This window comes from Athene noctua, chromosome 2, assembly GCF_965140245.1.
Source record: "Athene noctua chromosome 2, bAthNoc1.hap1.1, whole genome shotgun sequence".
Lineage (NCBI taxonomy): Eukaryota > Metazoa > Chordata > Aves > Strigiformes > Strigidae > Athene > Athene noctua.
The window spans coordinates 59,999,739-60,014,668 of record NC_134038.1 but is presented as its reverse complement, the minus strand read 5'-3'; the positions used below and the strand labels follow the sequence as shown (position 1 = coordinate 60,014,668).

Sequence of the window (14,930 nt, the reverse complement as noted above, 5' to 3'; positions counted from 1 at the left end):
TCCACAGGATGGAAATATTATTAGCTCAGAGGAAATTATATCCCAGTAGCATCTGGTAAAATGTTATTTTTCACATCATTAGGTCACGTATGAAGCAATAAAAACACCAGGAAAAGCTTGGTACTCTTAATCTCTCTGCCATTTTGTTGCTCCAGCCCCTTTCTATGTTAATAAAATCTCAAGCAACAGCAAGAGAACATATTCCAAAACAGGAAGGTTATGATTCATTTGGATTGTATCTGCAGTCATGGAAGGCAGTAAAGCTGCAGATGGTCACACAGTGTGAGGAAAGGTATAATAATTTGATTTTCATAGCTCAGAAGTTCTATATGTTCTTAATATTATGGAGGAAGAGTTTTGCTGTTTTTTTTTTTTCTCGTCAGTATTTCACTATTGGTACTTTATCAAGTGTAAACCTTTTGTAACACTGTCAGTATTTAGCATGTGCACAGAAATGATCCTTTTGAGTAAGGGTAATGTTTCTTACAACAAGGTTATGTGTACTATGCTGATAGTAAGTAGTTTATGCCATTAAAAACATCCTATAAAGCTACTTACATGACCATTAAAAGATGCAGATTGTGGCTTCTAGAAAGGAAAAGTCAGTAGAAGAGACTGTGTAAAAAGAAAGGGTATCCAGCTCAACACAGCAATCTCCCATCTTGATGATCTATGTGGTCATTCATCAGTCTCCCCTAAAAATGTATACCTCTTAACACCTCTTGAAAGCCGTAGAGAGGTCTGCCAAGTACTTCAACATGATCAGGATTTTACCAAGCATTTTTCAGGTGCATCAGTAAACACTTCTTCCTCCATAAAATTTCAAAAGTGTGATAATAATAAAGGATGTTTTGATCATTACGGAAATATAAAGACATTAAAATTCAGACTGACCATTCTTGTCAGACTTGAATGGTCTAATGTGGCTTGAATGTCTGGCTGGATATCACACTTATCCTAATTGATGAGTAGTTAGTCTCAATGAAAGGAAAAGCTATCGATGTATTAGGGAGTACTAAGGCAGGGCAATAATTAAAGCACTGCATTAAAAGTCAGTACACATAGAGGGATTTTATACTGTTTTACTTTTGTAACTTTTTCCTCTTTTTCGGTGAATCAAGATCATGATATATATATAATAATGATGAAACTGAGTCACAGGTAACAAACCTTGACAATTCTAAAATTTGATTTTGCTAAACATGTAAAAAATGCTGATATTAGTGCCAGAAAATGACAGTATACTTTAAAGTTGTAAGATTAGACCCATATTATGATTTCAATAGTGTTAATGGAAGTTTAACTATAGTGTTTGTGAGCTAGTGTTTAAAGAAGGTGACAGATTCGTTTCACTGCAGTCTGCTGATTCTATATTTATCTTTTTCTTCATAACTTTTGACATCAAAGAGGAGGAACATCTCAGGACATTTTTTTGTGCTACTAACAGAAGACAAAGGGTGGGTTTGAAGTCAAAACTGAAGTCAGGATATAACCAGTTTTCATGTTTTTTACCAAAGGAAAACAAAATTTCCAATTAAAAATATCAACTCATCCAAATGCAAGCTTTTCACCAAGAATACCAGTTTTAACAATAAAAAACCACTAACCACAAACTAATCAGCTTCACAGGCCTCAGGTAGCAAGAATTACGAGTCAAGACATCATCAGATGGTAATAATTTAAGAGAATGACCTAGTAAATACTCTTTTAGCCTTTGCAAGGAGGAGACAAAGATCTAATTTCCTACCGTGTCTAACTTAGACACAGCATGACTTTTGCTTTGACGTACAATGAAAAGAAATTTTGACTTTGGCAGAAGTGGTGGGGAGTAGATGGAGAAAATAAAATCCTTGACCTTTTTCTAGTCCTGGTTCAGCATTCAGCTTGTTGTTATGATGCACAATAGGTTTATGACCTTAGTTAATCAACCAAATATAAAACTCCATTAAACTTTGCACCATTTGTAGTAATAGGAATTTCAATCTGATAGCATTTTAGTATAAAATAATCTATGGCTTTAAATCATCATGAAAATAGCAGTCCTTGAAACATTTCTAAGAGCTTCTAAACTATTTTGTGTCAAAAAATGAAAACAATTTCCTTTTATTGTGGAGGCAATATTAAAAGTTTTGCCTGAGTCTGAACTATATTTCCTACATCAGACATTAACAGGGGTAGAAAATGTTTTTGAGAGTAAGGTTGATTCTTTTCAATAGTCTATGGTTAGATAAAGTATTTTAAAATAAATAGTGTGGGTGTGAAATGTTTAAATATACATCAAATTTTAGGAAATATATGATACACTACTGTGGCTTCAAATCAGATTTTCTTCTCATTTCCAAGAAATTCCTATGCTGTTTTCTGTTTTCATTGTGTTTGATCAGATACATGAAGATTCCATGACAATCATGTCATATAATGCTTAGGGAAATCCATTTTTTCACCAAAATATTTCTGTCTGAAACTGTATGGTCTAAGACTTCATATGTGCCACATCATTGAAAGATATTTTTTCTCTTTTCTGAAAATGATAAACAATAGTCACAAAGCAAAATATAGCATTCATATGTGGAATTTTCATTCCCCTCACCTAGGAGATAAATTATTCTTGTGGTGTGCCGTGATTCTCCTAATTCAAAGAACAAAACTGCAGGTAGATATCCATTAAAAAAAACCCAACCTTTTCAGTAAACAATAAAATACATTTTCAGCTGCATTGATACTGAGCAGAGGAAGAATTCTTTGTGAGGAAGAAATGGTGCTGGGATGTAAATATATCATAGGATATGGATGTAAATATATCATAGGATATATCTAGGAAACTTAGTTATGCCATAGTTAAGACTGTAATTTGTAGACTTTCCGCTTTCTCTCAAATAAATGAAATGTCATTTCTATCTTTTGCAATTCACTTTAAGAGTCACAGATCAATAAAAATATACTTGACCTCATCTAAGTATCACTAATGAGGTGAATACAATGTTGTCTCCCCATATCACTCTACATAAATTCTAAAGCAGAGAAAAATTCTATATATAGAAAAATAAAATTAGCCACATGACAGGCTGCAACCAAGAATTTACCACTAGGTTTGATATAAGTAATTGTGTTAGCCTTTCAACTCTTTAATGATCTTAAGAGTCAATGGAATTGTAAGCTTTATAGTATATTTATTTCTTTTTTAGAATGACAAAATGCTACTTTTCTTTATATCATACAAGAGTAGTTGCTCATAAAAATAAGATACTGCAATTTTATATTTCATAACATGCTTTCTTTCAAAATCTCTAAAAAAAAAAGGGAAATGAAATATTTTTTTATTGATGAGTGCCAGCACCTGAAGGGTGAATAGGACAAAATAACTGATAAAAGACTTTAACTGTAAAGGGAAATTCTTATTAATTTCCCCCCCCCCCCCCTTTCAAAACAACAAAGAAAACAAGTAAAAAGTAAGCAATTTTTTTCCCCCTTTAATTCTTAGGGAGAAGGAGAGGTTTCAGTTGGTTTCATCAACTTTCATGAGTCCTGCAGTGATTGTATTAACCAAGGTTTAGGAAGGTCTGTGTTATGTCTTAGTGAAGATATAACTTAGTAAAGAACACTGAGTTTATTCTTTTAATTAAAAAATATGTCAGAATGTCCACTGTATATTGAATTCAGTAGATTTTACACTGGTCAAAGTAGAGTAAGGAGGAGTCTTGCTTCAAATCTTCTTCAGACGTGTTAACTTTGAGTGGATTTTTTTAGTAGCACTCTTAAAACCATATGTTTTTCAAGGTGCTTGGAAATCTCAATCTAAAATAAGCCTATTCAGTTGTCACATGGTGGAAGGAAAGAGATGTTGGCGTTTCACTAAGATGGGAGTGGTTGCAATATTTGACATAGTTTTTAAAGAGGACTTGTGGTGTCTAGTTAGATACTGGAGGTCTTCAGAAAGTTAAATAAATAAATTAAATGAAAAGTCTTTTTAAAAGGCCTTTCTAATTAATATCCCCAAATAATTTCATAACTTTCTGGGACAGAAAAAGTATTTATTCTATTGTACACTATTTAGTCAGTAGAATATACTTTATGACATCAGGCTATGCGATATAACTAACACTCAAAGAAGGAATTTGTATCAGATTATAAACTGAAAATTTATAGTCATGGTAATTTATGGAGAGCATCATATGTATATACTATTGTAACATCTATCATCAAATGTAGGGAATTTCCACCTTTCTTTCTTAATGTAATAATATAATCAGTAGATAAGCATATATACTGTAACAACAAATTTACTCAATTATTTTAGAACTGTGCAACAGAAAAGATATATGCAAGAGTTTTTATGGCATTAGAGTAAAGCATATTTCTTTCTACAGAAAACACACACAAAAAAACCCTTAATGTAGTTTCATAACAGGGGAGCTTTTGGGGCTTTTACAGATATAGAAGGTGGAAAAGCAAGGGAGTTGTGCTGTTTACTCTAAACCACATTTAAATCTCCTTTGAGTGTTATGTGCTAAAATCAGCATTTTTGACATCTTAATCCAAACGCATGAATTATCTTCCCACAAACAACAAGGAGATTAAGTGTTCTCTCAGCACCTTGCTGATTTAATACCTGCTTAACTCCTGCAGCATATCTCGCTCTCATTAAACTGCATACACATGGTTCATTTTTCTTTTTTTTTTTTTAATTTTTTTATTGAAAATCGTACATGTATGACTAAAAGTCATGGGTGATATCTTTCAGTTCCATTACAAAATCTGTCATATATATATATATATATATATATATACCTATATATATATAATACAACTAGAAGCAAATCTAATGAATTATGAAACAATGATTGTCTACCAAAATGTAACTCAAATTAAATGTGTTGCAGATTATTAAAATTATTCTGTTTTCTCTGATGGAGCTGAAGGCCACTTTCACATAGTTAATAGATAATGCTGGGCTGCAAAACTTACAAAGCCTTAATGATAATTTCCCATCTCCCAGCCTGGTGTCACCCATACATTAGAATTTTAGTATAAGGATCCTTCTTTCAGAAAAATATTTTTAGAGTGAGCATCATCCTCTATGGAGTACCTTCTATTCACAAACATAGTCCTGCAAACAATTCTGTATGTCTCTCAGTAACTGCAGGTTAAGTCAAGTCATTTCAAGTTAGGTACAAGCAAAAAGTTTGCAGGAGCAGAGTCTAATTTAGGAACTCATCTACAGATTACCTAAAACAAACCAATCTGAAATAATACTTAAAACCACTATTTTACTTGAATATATGTCTTAGTATCTAGTAATAAATCATGAAAGATGAAGTATAAATATTGTCAGAATCATAAAAAAGTTCTCTTATTCTATGAAATCCTACTTCAAAATCGTACAGTATTTTAACCAACAGCAGTTGTCCTTCTGTTTTGGCACTCCTGAACCAGTGTAGAAATTATGTGTAGTGAGTTAACACCTTTGGGTAAAAATACTCATGTGCAGCAGGATCTAAAGATGATTTCTGGAGTTAATAGCATTACTTGCTAACATAAGAAAGAAATTGAAAAGAGTCTTTTACTGTGATTCATCAGCAGCAAAAGAGAAGGGGAAGGAGAAAAGCAAGGTGTTTACAGTCTTGGAAGCATATAACATGTTTAACCTTGAAAATTAAATCTTGCATTAAAGACACTCCCAGCTACCTCTGTAGTCTTCTTTCCAAAAATCCAATGTACAAATATTTTATTTAAATGTCTCAGACTTTATAATGGCTCAGAAGAACAACTACATGTCCTTGGAGCTGCTCTCCTTTCTGAGAGATGAATGGTGGGCAAGATTGCTTTAGTGTAATTTCTCCATTTCCATGCTTCATTTCCTACATTTATCTGAGACTGGAGAAAAATCAGCATGTTCCGATAAGTCTAATACCATGAGGCAGTAAAATGGACCTGAATTTAGTGGAGATTGGAGCTCCAAAATAAATATAATACTTTATGTCAAATAATAATAAAAAAGGATAAATTCTCCTGTACAAATCAGAAGAGATAATAAAAAATAGCAAATAGATAGCAACATCTTTTCTATACCTACATGGGCATCACAGAATTTTTCAACCATAAGAATATCCCTCCATTTTTCTCATTTTATGTGGTCTGTAAACTGCTTCAATACATTGATAAACATTATGGAATTTCTTAGTATAAACAGTAATTTTTCATAAATCTACCCAGAAAATTATAGACTTCTAATTAAATAGCTCTGAGAACAGAGAGAAGCAAAAAAAAAAAAAAAAAAAAAAAAAAAAGTTATCTTCTGAGATTCTGTTTTCATGTCTGTACTGCTTTTTCCCTAGCAATCTGCATGCAACACTGTCAAGACAATTTATTAAAAAAACCTTGCATCTGTAAATATACATTGTAAACTTTTATTGAATTCTATATTTTATTTTATAAATTTGTCTCTTCTTATGCTTATCTCATACTAGAGACTCTGTTCTAGATATAGCAATAGTGCTAAAGCATCTACAAAGTATCACTGGCTCATTGAGGTCACAGTGCATAAGATACTCTTAAAAGTGAGTTGCCTCTGCAGGTATCTGAGGGTTGCTATCTATTTGAACGTGGCTGAGCATTTCATTTTATCAAAAATGCCACCAAATGCTCATATTCTGTGTGGTCAGTGCAGTCCCTAGGACAAGTCTAATGAAGATATGTTCCACCAAGGCAAAAAAACCTAAAAGGTTAAAAATGGAGAAATATTTACAACTTTCTTCAGTCTGTAAGGTTAAGTTTTCTGTTTTAGTATTCTTCAGTGCATTTTCAGAGAAAGGTTCCAAGGCTATGAGTATAAGCACTCTGGTCCAGTCCCATACATATCTGCAAGCCGTTTAAAGCGAGGACCCCAGTCACTGAGGTAATCGTAGTTCTGGTCAGAGTTTGAGCTGATCGAATCTAAAGAACTGAGTGACTCTGCCACCGAGCCATTCCCTTCAAATGCATATGTCTGCAGGGAGTCGTAGGGTGGCGCACAGGGGTCCACGTCAGCTTCTTTTAGTCTTTCCCAGATAAATTCCCTAAATATAACATTATCTGGGATGCTTTTAAAAGTTGGTCTGCTCAAGAACTGAATCTCAGGTGTCACATCCCTTCTGGTCTTGGTGTCTCTGATGATGTTGAGGTTTCTCAAGGCAGCCATGTCAAAAGCCTCAGTGTCTTCTTCTCCACCACCCTCATCATCATACCTGACAATGTTCTCTCTGATATCTCTCTCTTCATCAAAAATGAGGGGCTCTTTTTTTCGTCGTCTCATGGTGACAATCAGCAAGACAAGAACTGGAACACAGAAAGACCAGAGTTTTAGCAATGCTGAAGTTTTCTCATTTCTTTTCCTAGTGGTGAAAGTACTCATTAATTTATATGACAAAGACCCAAGGATATAGCAGGCAGTTTATAAAGTTACATCTGAAACCTAGCAGGTTTTGAAACAGCTTTTAAACCATAAGCTTTATAGATGTTAAAGAATCTATTTCCAAAACCATTCTGGATTAACGTCTTCATCTCTAATTCTATATCCTATGCTGTCCGCTAAACATAAATTTTAGGACTGGTTCAGTCTGACTATTACAATCTCACAGCCATGAAATACAAAAAAGACCTTTTCCTGAACTCTTAATTGCCCAAGTGATAAAAGTACATTCATAAAGTCACTGAATAGAATTTAACAACCATGATTTGGGAAGTGACTAAATTAAAGTATATGGCCAATCTCTGTTGAAAAAAAAAAAAAAAAAAATTAAAAAAATCGTAGATTGGAGAACACGGAATTGTTAAGCAATGTGTAAAATAAGACTGTCTTAGTTCATGGATTAGAAGTATCTCTATATAGATCTCACTTTTCTATAAAGTGCAAAGTACTGTACTTGCAGTTTATGTATTACATCTAATGAGAACTGCTAGAACTGAAGTTTATTGGATCAGCCAGTGCTAGAAAAAGTAATTGTTTTTTAAAATTTAATCCTTAAAATTTCTTTAAAATTGAAAGCTAATACTAAACTGCAGTTATAGCCAAAATAACTGGGAGAAATTAACACAAGGCTGCTCTTGTTCAAACACAGTTTTGGTAGAGAAACATCATTGCTGACACACAATATATGGAACCAGTAATATGAATATTCCACCCATCTGTGGGACATAATGAAGTGTGATTCATCCTCCTAGAAAATGATTAATACTATATCGTAGCATCTGGATAACATTTGTTGAGTTAATGATACTCCTAGAAGATAACAAGCATTGCTATGACTGTAAAAATAACAGTACGTTGAAAAGTGTCATTCCACATTCAATTAATCTCTTCTGATTTTATGTTTATTTTTAATCTTAAGAATATCTGATTATATGCATTCATATGTCTAAGGTTTGGAATCTTTACTTACAGTACTTTGATATGCCAAATAAATGCTGGAGAAACATATGGAAAAGCAAAAGTGATATAGCTAAAATTACGCTTGAGCTTCCCTAGGTAGTCTCTAAAATGGCCTCCATAAATTGTATGATGTAGGACTGCCATTCTTGAAAAGCCCTCCTTTTCATGAAGGAATTCTTAAAATCAATGTTAATCTAGTGATCATGAGGCATGATTCAATATTGGGATCACTTGATTAGAATAAATCAGTAATTCAGAAACTATGTATGCAGAAAACTGTATCGTATGTCTATGGAAGTTATCGTACTCTTTGTAATTGGGTAAAGCATGGGATGATTTCAAAGGTAGACTTTCTGCAATTCTTTCTATTTTCATTTGGAGCCATGCATGTCTAAAATTAAAAGTGGAGCAAGTTCTCTTTTTTTCTAAACTTTTTGACGAATATCTTAGGCAATATTTTTCCCCTTTTTTCAGTAGCTACCAGGCACACATCTAATGATCCATTTACTAACAGATGCCTTGTGACTCTATACTACTGCAGCATCAGCATCACTCTCACTTTTTTGCCCCTGGCATCTCTCTTATTCATGCTTTATGTATTGAATTCAGAAGCCACTAGTTTGGGACATTTTGCTTGGAACGATATTTACATAAGCAGTTTGACAGTATAAGATGTTGACCTTTAAAATGGCTTTTGTAAAATTTCAAAACATTCTGATATTTGTATAATACAAATTGAGCTGCAAATTATACAGCAGAGAACATAAAATTGTCATCAGAGACAACAATTGCACTCCACTTTTAATATTTTTCCTTATTATAAAATATATTTTAAAGTGAAAGACAATTAGCTTGCTGACAGTACAAATATACATTTAAGCCAGGATTGCTATTGACATAATTTTTTTTAACATTTACTGCCACAATTTTTATTGCTATATAAGTAAGCAGCTAATAATTTCCTTTACTCAAGTGTAAATGCATTTTCACACCACTGTCTCTGTTAACATAGTTCAATTTAAAAGTTAAATACTTGCTAATAAGTGAAAAATCTGAAACTTAGTGGGCAAGTCCACCTAAAGGTACAATAAAAATTGGGATACAATGAGTGTTCTATATAATATTCCTTGTACATCTCACACTTGCTTGAAGCCAAGAAAAATATAGAGTCTTTCTAAAGGTTAAACATTTTAGCATTTAGATGGCTTTATGAGATTATTAATTTCTAGCCTTTCCAACAGCTATGAACAATAAAATTTAACCTCTAAATGAACAAAGCTTTAGCTGCATTGCAGGAACTGACGATGAATACAAGCCCCAAACAAATTTCACTGATAACTAAATCAAGTGCAAATGGTTTTAAAGTTTATCCATTTGTCATTAAGTCATGACGTTGGGGGTTTTTTATAACAAAAGCAGAGATTAAGTCAGTAATTAGTGACTGGCTGAACATCGAGAAAACCTAATTTTATGCTTTTTAGTGAAGAAGTAATATAATGAAAAAGCTTTATGGCCATATATATTGCACATTGAGGCCTCTAGTTTGGCTTGATACTGGTACACCAAACTCATCCTAAAGACATGAAATGGCAATACTGATTTTGTATGTCATTTAGCAAATAAATAAACCAATCTGTATTAGAAGTAACTAATTATAAAGTTTAAATAAACCCAGCTAATAAAGGTAGAACTAAACTAACCTTTTAGTTCTGGTTTACCTGAATTATTAGAAATGTTGATTTTGCTTAACAGGTACAATAGCCAAGAGAAAATGTCATTTTTATTTCTTTTAGTTGTGGTAATACATAGTTTTATGCTTCTGTCAGTATAGGTGTCATGATAATATCAGTAGTTTCAGTTCACCTGAATTAGTCTTTAAACAAACACCTTTAAAGACATGAGTGGATTTTTGCTTTACCATTTTGCTTTACGGAATTATTATGAAATTTCCATTTTGGTATGATCTGGTAAAAAGTCAGGTTTAGGTCACCTAAGCATATTTCTCTGTTTTAGTATTAATTTTTCCTTTTGTACGCAGGGCAACAGCAACATAGTTGTAAGGAAGCCATAAAAGCACTGAGACAACCTGGGATCATGCTGTTTATACTCTACACCCCTAAGCCTGGCATTTACTATAGCAATAAGCTGCATCAGGTGCAAGCAAATCTGCACATTGGTTTCTGCCTTAGGTGTGTCATGATTCATGAAGCTGATGACTGGAGATATTCAGCCATCTAAGCAGCACACTAATAACCTTTTTAGATATACCTTGAAGTTGTCAGTACAGTCAGATAAGATTTGGGGATTACAGAGGCCAAGACCCAGGAAATGTGCATTTAATTCCCATTTAACAAACTTCATATATAACTGTTGTTTAATCAGTCTGGATTGATATTTGCAAAAGAAATTTGACCTTTAAATGTTCACATTGAGTGACTCTAATAGGCTCTATAACTTTCAGAAAACACCTTCTGCATTGCTTACTCAATCACCTTCTAATTTCACAGAATCATCAAGGTTGGAAAAGACCTTGAAGATCACTGAGTCCGACCATTAACCTAACATTGGCAGTTCTCAACTACAACATATCACTCAGCGTTATGTCGACTCTACTCTTAAACACCTCCAGGGATGGGGACTCCACCACCTCCCTGGGCAGCCCATTCCAACACCTAACAACCCATTCTGGAAAGAAATGCTTCCTAATATCCAGTCTAAACCTTCCCTGATGCAACTTGAGGCCTTTACCTCTTGTCCTGCCACATACTACTAGGTTAAAGAGACGCATCCCCAGTTCTCTGCAACCTCCTCTCAGGTAGCTGTAGAGGGCCATGAGGTCTCCCCTCAGCCTCCTCTTCTCCAGACTAAACACCCCCAGTTCCCTCAGCCGCTCCTCGTACGACCTGTGCTCCAGACCCTGCACCAGCTTCGTTGCCCTTCTCTGGACACGCTCGAGTCATTCAATGTCCTTTTTGTAGTGAGGGGCCCAAAACTGAACACAGGAATCGAGGGGCGGCCTCACCAGTGCCGAGTACAGGGGTCAGATCCCTTCCCTGTCCCTGCTGGCCACGCTATTGCTGACACAAGCCAGGATGCCATTGGCCTTCTTGGCCACCTGGGCACACTGCTGGCTCCTGTTCAGCCAGCTGTCAATCAACACCCCCAGGTCCCTCTCTGACTGGCAGCTCTCCATCTTTTGGATACCTCCAAATTAAAACAGTTATGGAATTATCAATTTTAAAACTGCAAGACCAAACCCCACACATACTACATAATCACATTCTGTAAACATTTTATTTATTTAGAGAATAAGTTCCTTATGATTAAGACGGTTTCTTGTTTATTAATCACACATTTATGTGTTCTGATAAAATTGGGTTCTTTTAGGTATTGTGATAATAATAAAAAATTCCTTGCCTTTCAACTGAAAAAGAATAATTTAAATTTGTATTTTGAGGTTTAATCAATGTATTATTAACTAGTAAAGTCTAGTACCACACTACTAGGAGGCTTTCTGTAGTGTTTCTAAGAAAACAGGTGGTTCTAATAGATTATATTCAGAAACATGGAAGATAAAAATAATGAAAAAGCATATGTCAATCTAGCTTTCCATTGTTTCAATACAAAGAATATCTTTAACCTCTGAAATATGATTATGTTATCTACAGGTGAACATACATTTTTTTTGTGATTTTATGTACACATTTTATGCTAAATACTTGTTAAAAAAGCAGTTCTTGTGCCTGAAAGATGCTAACTGAAAAACAAATTACTTTGAATTTAATTACCATATAATTTTCACAGGATTTAAGAAATTCCTACTACTCTAAAAATAATGTACAGTCTAAAATTAATACAAACTAGCTTTTCATATGCTTTTTAATAGAATAAATGACAGTTGTTTGGTTTTGTTTTTTTTTTTTTTTAAATTGTTTCTTTTAAATGTAGCATAACTGCAGAGTGAATAATTATAAAGCTATTTTCAGTAATTAACAAAGTACTGGAACTTTCTTGTGGAATAAAATCCAGAATTTAATCTCTATCAGTCAATATGAGGAGAGAAAAAAGATTTTGGTAAAAAGTTTTTCATTTTTAAAAATTATTTATTTTGAAAAAAATAGTCTACACCATGTTATGCACAATTATAATTAATTAGTATGCTTTAGTAACATTCTTCCTTCTTAGCACCAGTGAAAACATTATGCTTATAGGAAACTGATTGATTGCTTAAGTAAAAATAATAAGACTAAGAAATCCTACTGGGACAATCTAAGCTTTGATTAAGAAAAATGCTTATTTATTAGACAAAGTGTTGCACAGGGTAAGAACAAGTATCAATGTACATCATACTAACTTTAAGAAGACAAGACCTTGTTGAGAATTCAAGATACTAGTGCCAGAATGTATGTATCCATGACATTTCCGCAAATCTCATGCTTCCTCCCCTTTACAACTGGCACTCAAGTTGAGATGATGACATTGATGAATGTGACTGGATTTGCACTGAATATTAACCTTGGGTCAAAAAAAAAAATTTTGCTTAAGTAGCCTGTCTCCTCTTTTCACTGATAAACTCTTACACAAAAAGGTTCATCCCTTGGTCCCAGCCCTGGAACCACTTGCCAGCAGCTAAAGCCTATTTTTATGCTGTGCTAGGGGATCTTCAGGATTTTTTTCTCAAGAATGGATGTGAAAAAATAAAGGGAAAAGGAAAAAGTAAATTCCTAGCAGTACTACCATTCAGCTGATCCCAGAAAATGTCTTCTAGGATCAAATGAGAGAAGAAGAAAGGCTCTGGGACCAGACAAGCAACGACACTCGACTGGGGTTTTTTCACTGGTCAGCAGTGATGCTTAAACACCTCTTCCTTGTGAAGACTGGCAGCTGCCTGGGAACAAATCAGCAGCAGGATACAGTACCAAAATGCAAGACTCAAAGCCAGGATTAGCATACCGATGCAGCCTAAACAGTTCCTGCAGTTTTGAACTGTACTCAAAAGGAACAGTTTAGATTGGAAGTGATGAAAGCACATACAATTGTATGTTTCGATCAACAGTGGTGATAAATTCAGACAGCTGAATTTGGATGTCCAATTCTTCGACAAATAAAATTAATGGTAAAACAGTCATATGCAAGATTCATTTTCAGTGCACATCCTGTTGTTTGAACACTATGTTCAGAGAGCTTATCTTCAATTCTTTGCCAGATGTTTGTTCGGCACACTCTAAAAATGACCAGAATAAAAACTCAGATTTCTTGATTTATTGTTTTATTTGAACTGAGTAAAATAAGCAAGTTATTGCCTGGTAACATGCTATGTCTCCACTCAATGCCCTTCTTTAAGATACATGGCTCTTATTTAAGAAAAACTTATGCTCAGGCCAGGCTGCATTGTATCTAAAATAGTTTCTCATGTAATCTTCTGAAACTCCCTTTTTATATATAACAGAAATAGTGACATTTCAATTTCAGATTAAATGAATTGTTATTGTTGCAGAATTTTTCTTCTGAAGTCCTTTGGACCAAAGTTTTAAATCAGTGTTTTTCCACTGATGTCAATGCCCGTTTACATGACAGAATGTTTTGTATATCTTTTTGAACTCTACCATTAGTTTCATGTCCAAATAAAGTTCATTTGGGTGTATAAATGACCTATAAATGCTACTAGAGAAATGGCACTTTAAAAGTGTTCATTAAAACTTTTGTCAATCATTTCCTTTCATTTCTCCTTAAACCTAGGCCTAACCATGAGTTGAGTTTAAACAATCTTATGTTGTTAGGGTTTTTTGTCACAAAGATGAGTAACTCTGGAAATGCCACCTCTTATAGCTGGGTTCATTGCAGAGGTAGTGATTTTCCTTACTCAGTAACAACAGTACAAGAGAATTTCCTTTTTTTGAGTCCTTTAGAAATGTTTGTATCAAAAGGGATATTTCCTTCTAATGGTTTACAGTGAGGTGAATTTAAGTCAATAAGAAGAGAAATCTACACATTGTTGAAACACTGCCATGAACAGGAGTGTGCACAAAAGTCTCTTGATTTGACCTGTTCAAATTACTTGGATAACAGTGACAAATATATCACCATTGGGTTTATACCAAACTGAGGAGACTATGGCCTTCCCCTTTCCCTTAAGCTGGTATATCCAGACAGGGAATAGAAAAATCTCTCAATTGGTAACAACACTCAAGAAAATTCTTGTGTGCTGAATTGATACCCTTGTTAGCATGTCAACTGTCTGACAATAAGCAAAACTGCACTTTTGCTCACCTGCATCCTGCAACGTGTAGATGCAGGATGATCCTTCATCTTTGCTCCTTGATTTGGGCCTTTACTAACAGCATGTAGTCATTTTGTTTAAGGACTAGGCATGAAATGAGAAATGTTAACCAAACTAACATGTTGACATTGCTCCACTGTTTTCCACTGTCTTTTATCTACTTGCAGTTTTACTAGACCACATAAAATTCAACTGTGCTACCAGTTGCAGAATTAACAAAAGATCATTGTGTAAAAAATGTTC

The 14,930-nt window shown here is 34.0% G+C and overlaps 1 protein-coding gene across 1 annotated transcript in view; it reads right to left on the bottom strand.

Annotated features, from left to right (window-relative positions):
• Positions 1 to 6,265: 6,265 nt before the first annotated feature.
• Positions 6,266 to 14,930, bottom strand: part of CDH7 (cadherin 7) — an 80,794-nt gene continuing 72,129 nt past the window's right edge. The window contains exon 12 of the mRNA XM_074899289.1: positions 6,266 to 7,314. Within this exon, the coding sequence (XP_074755390.1) occupies positions 6,821 to 7,314 (494 nt within the window). The 3' untranslated portion in view covers positions 6,266 to 6,820. The remainder of the gene's footprint in view (positions 7,315 to 14,930) is intronic.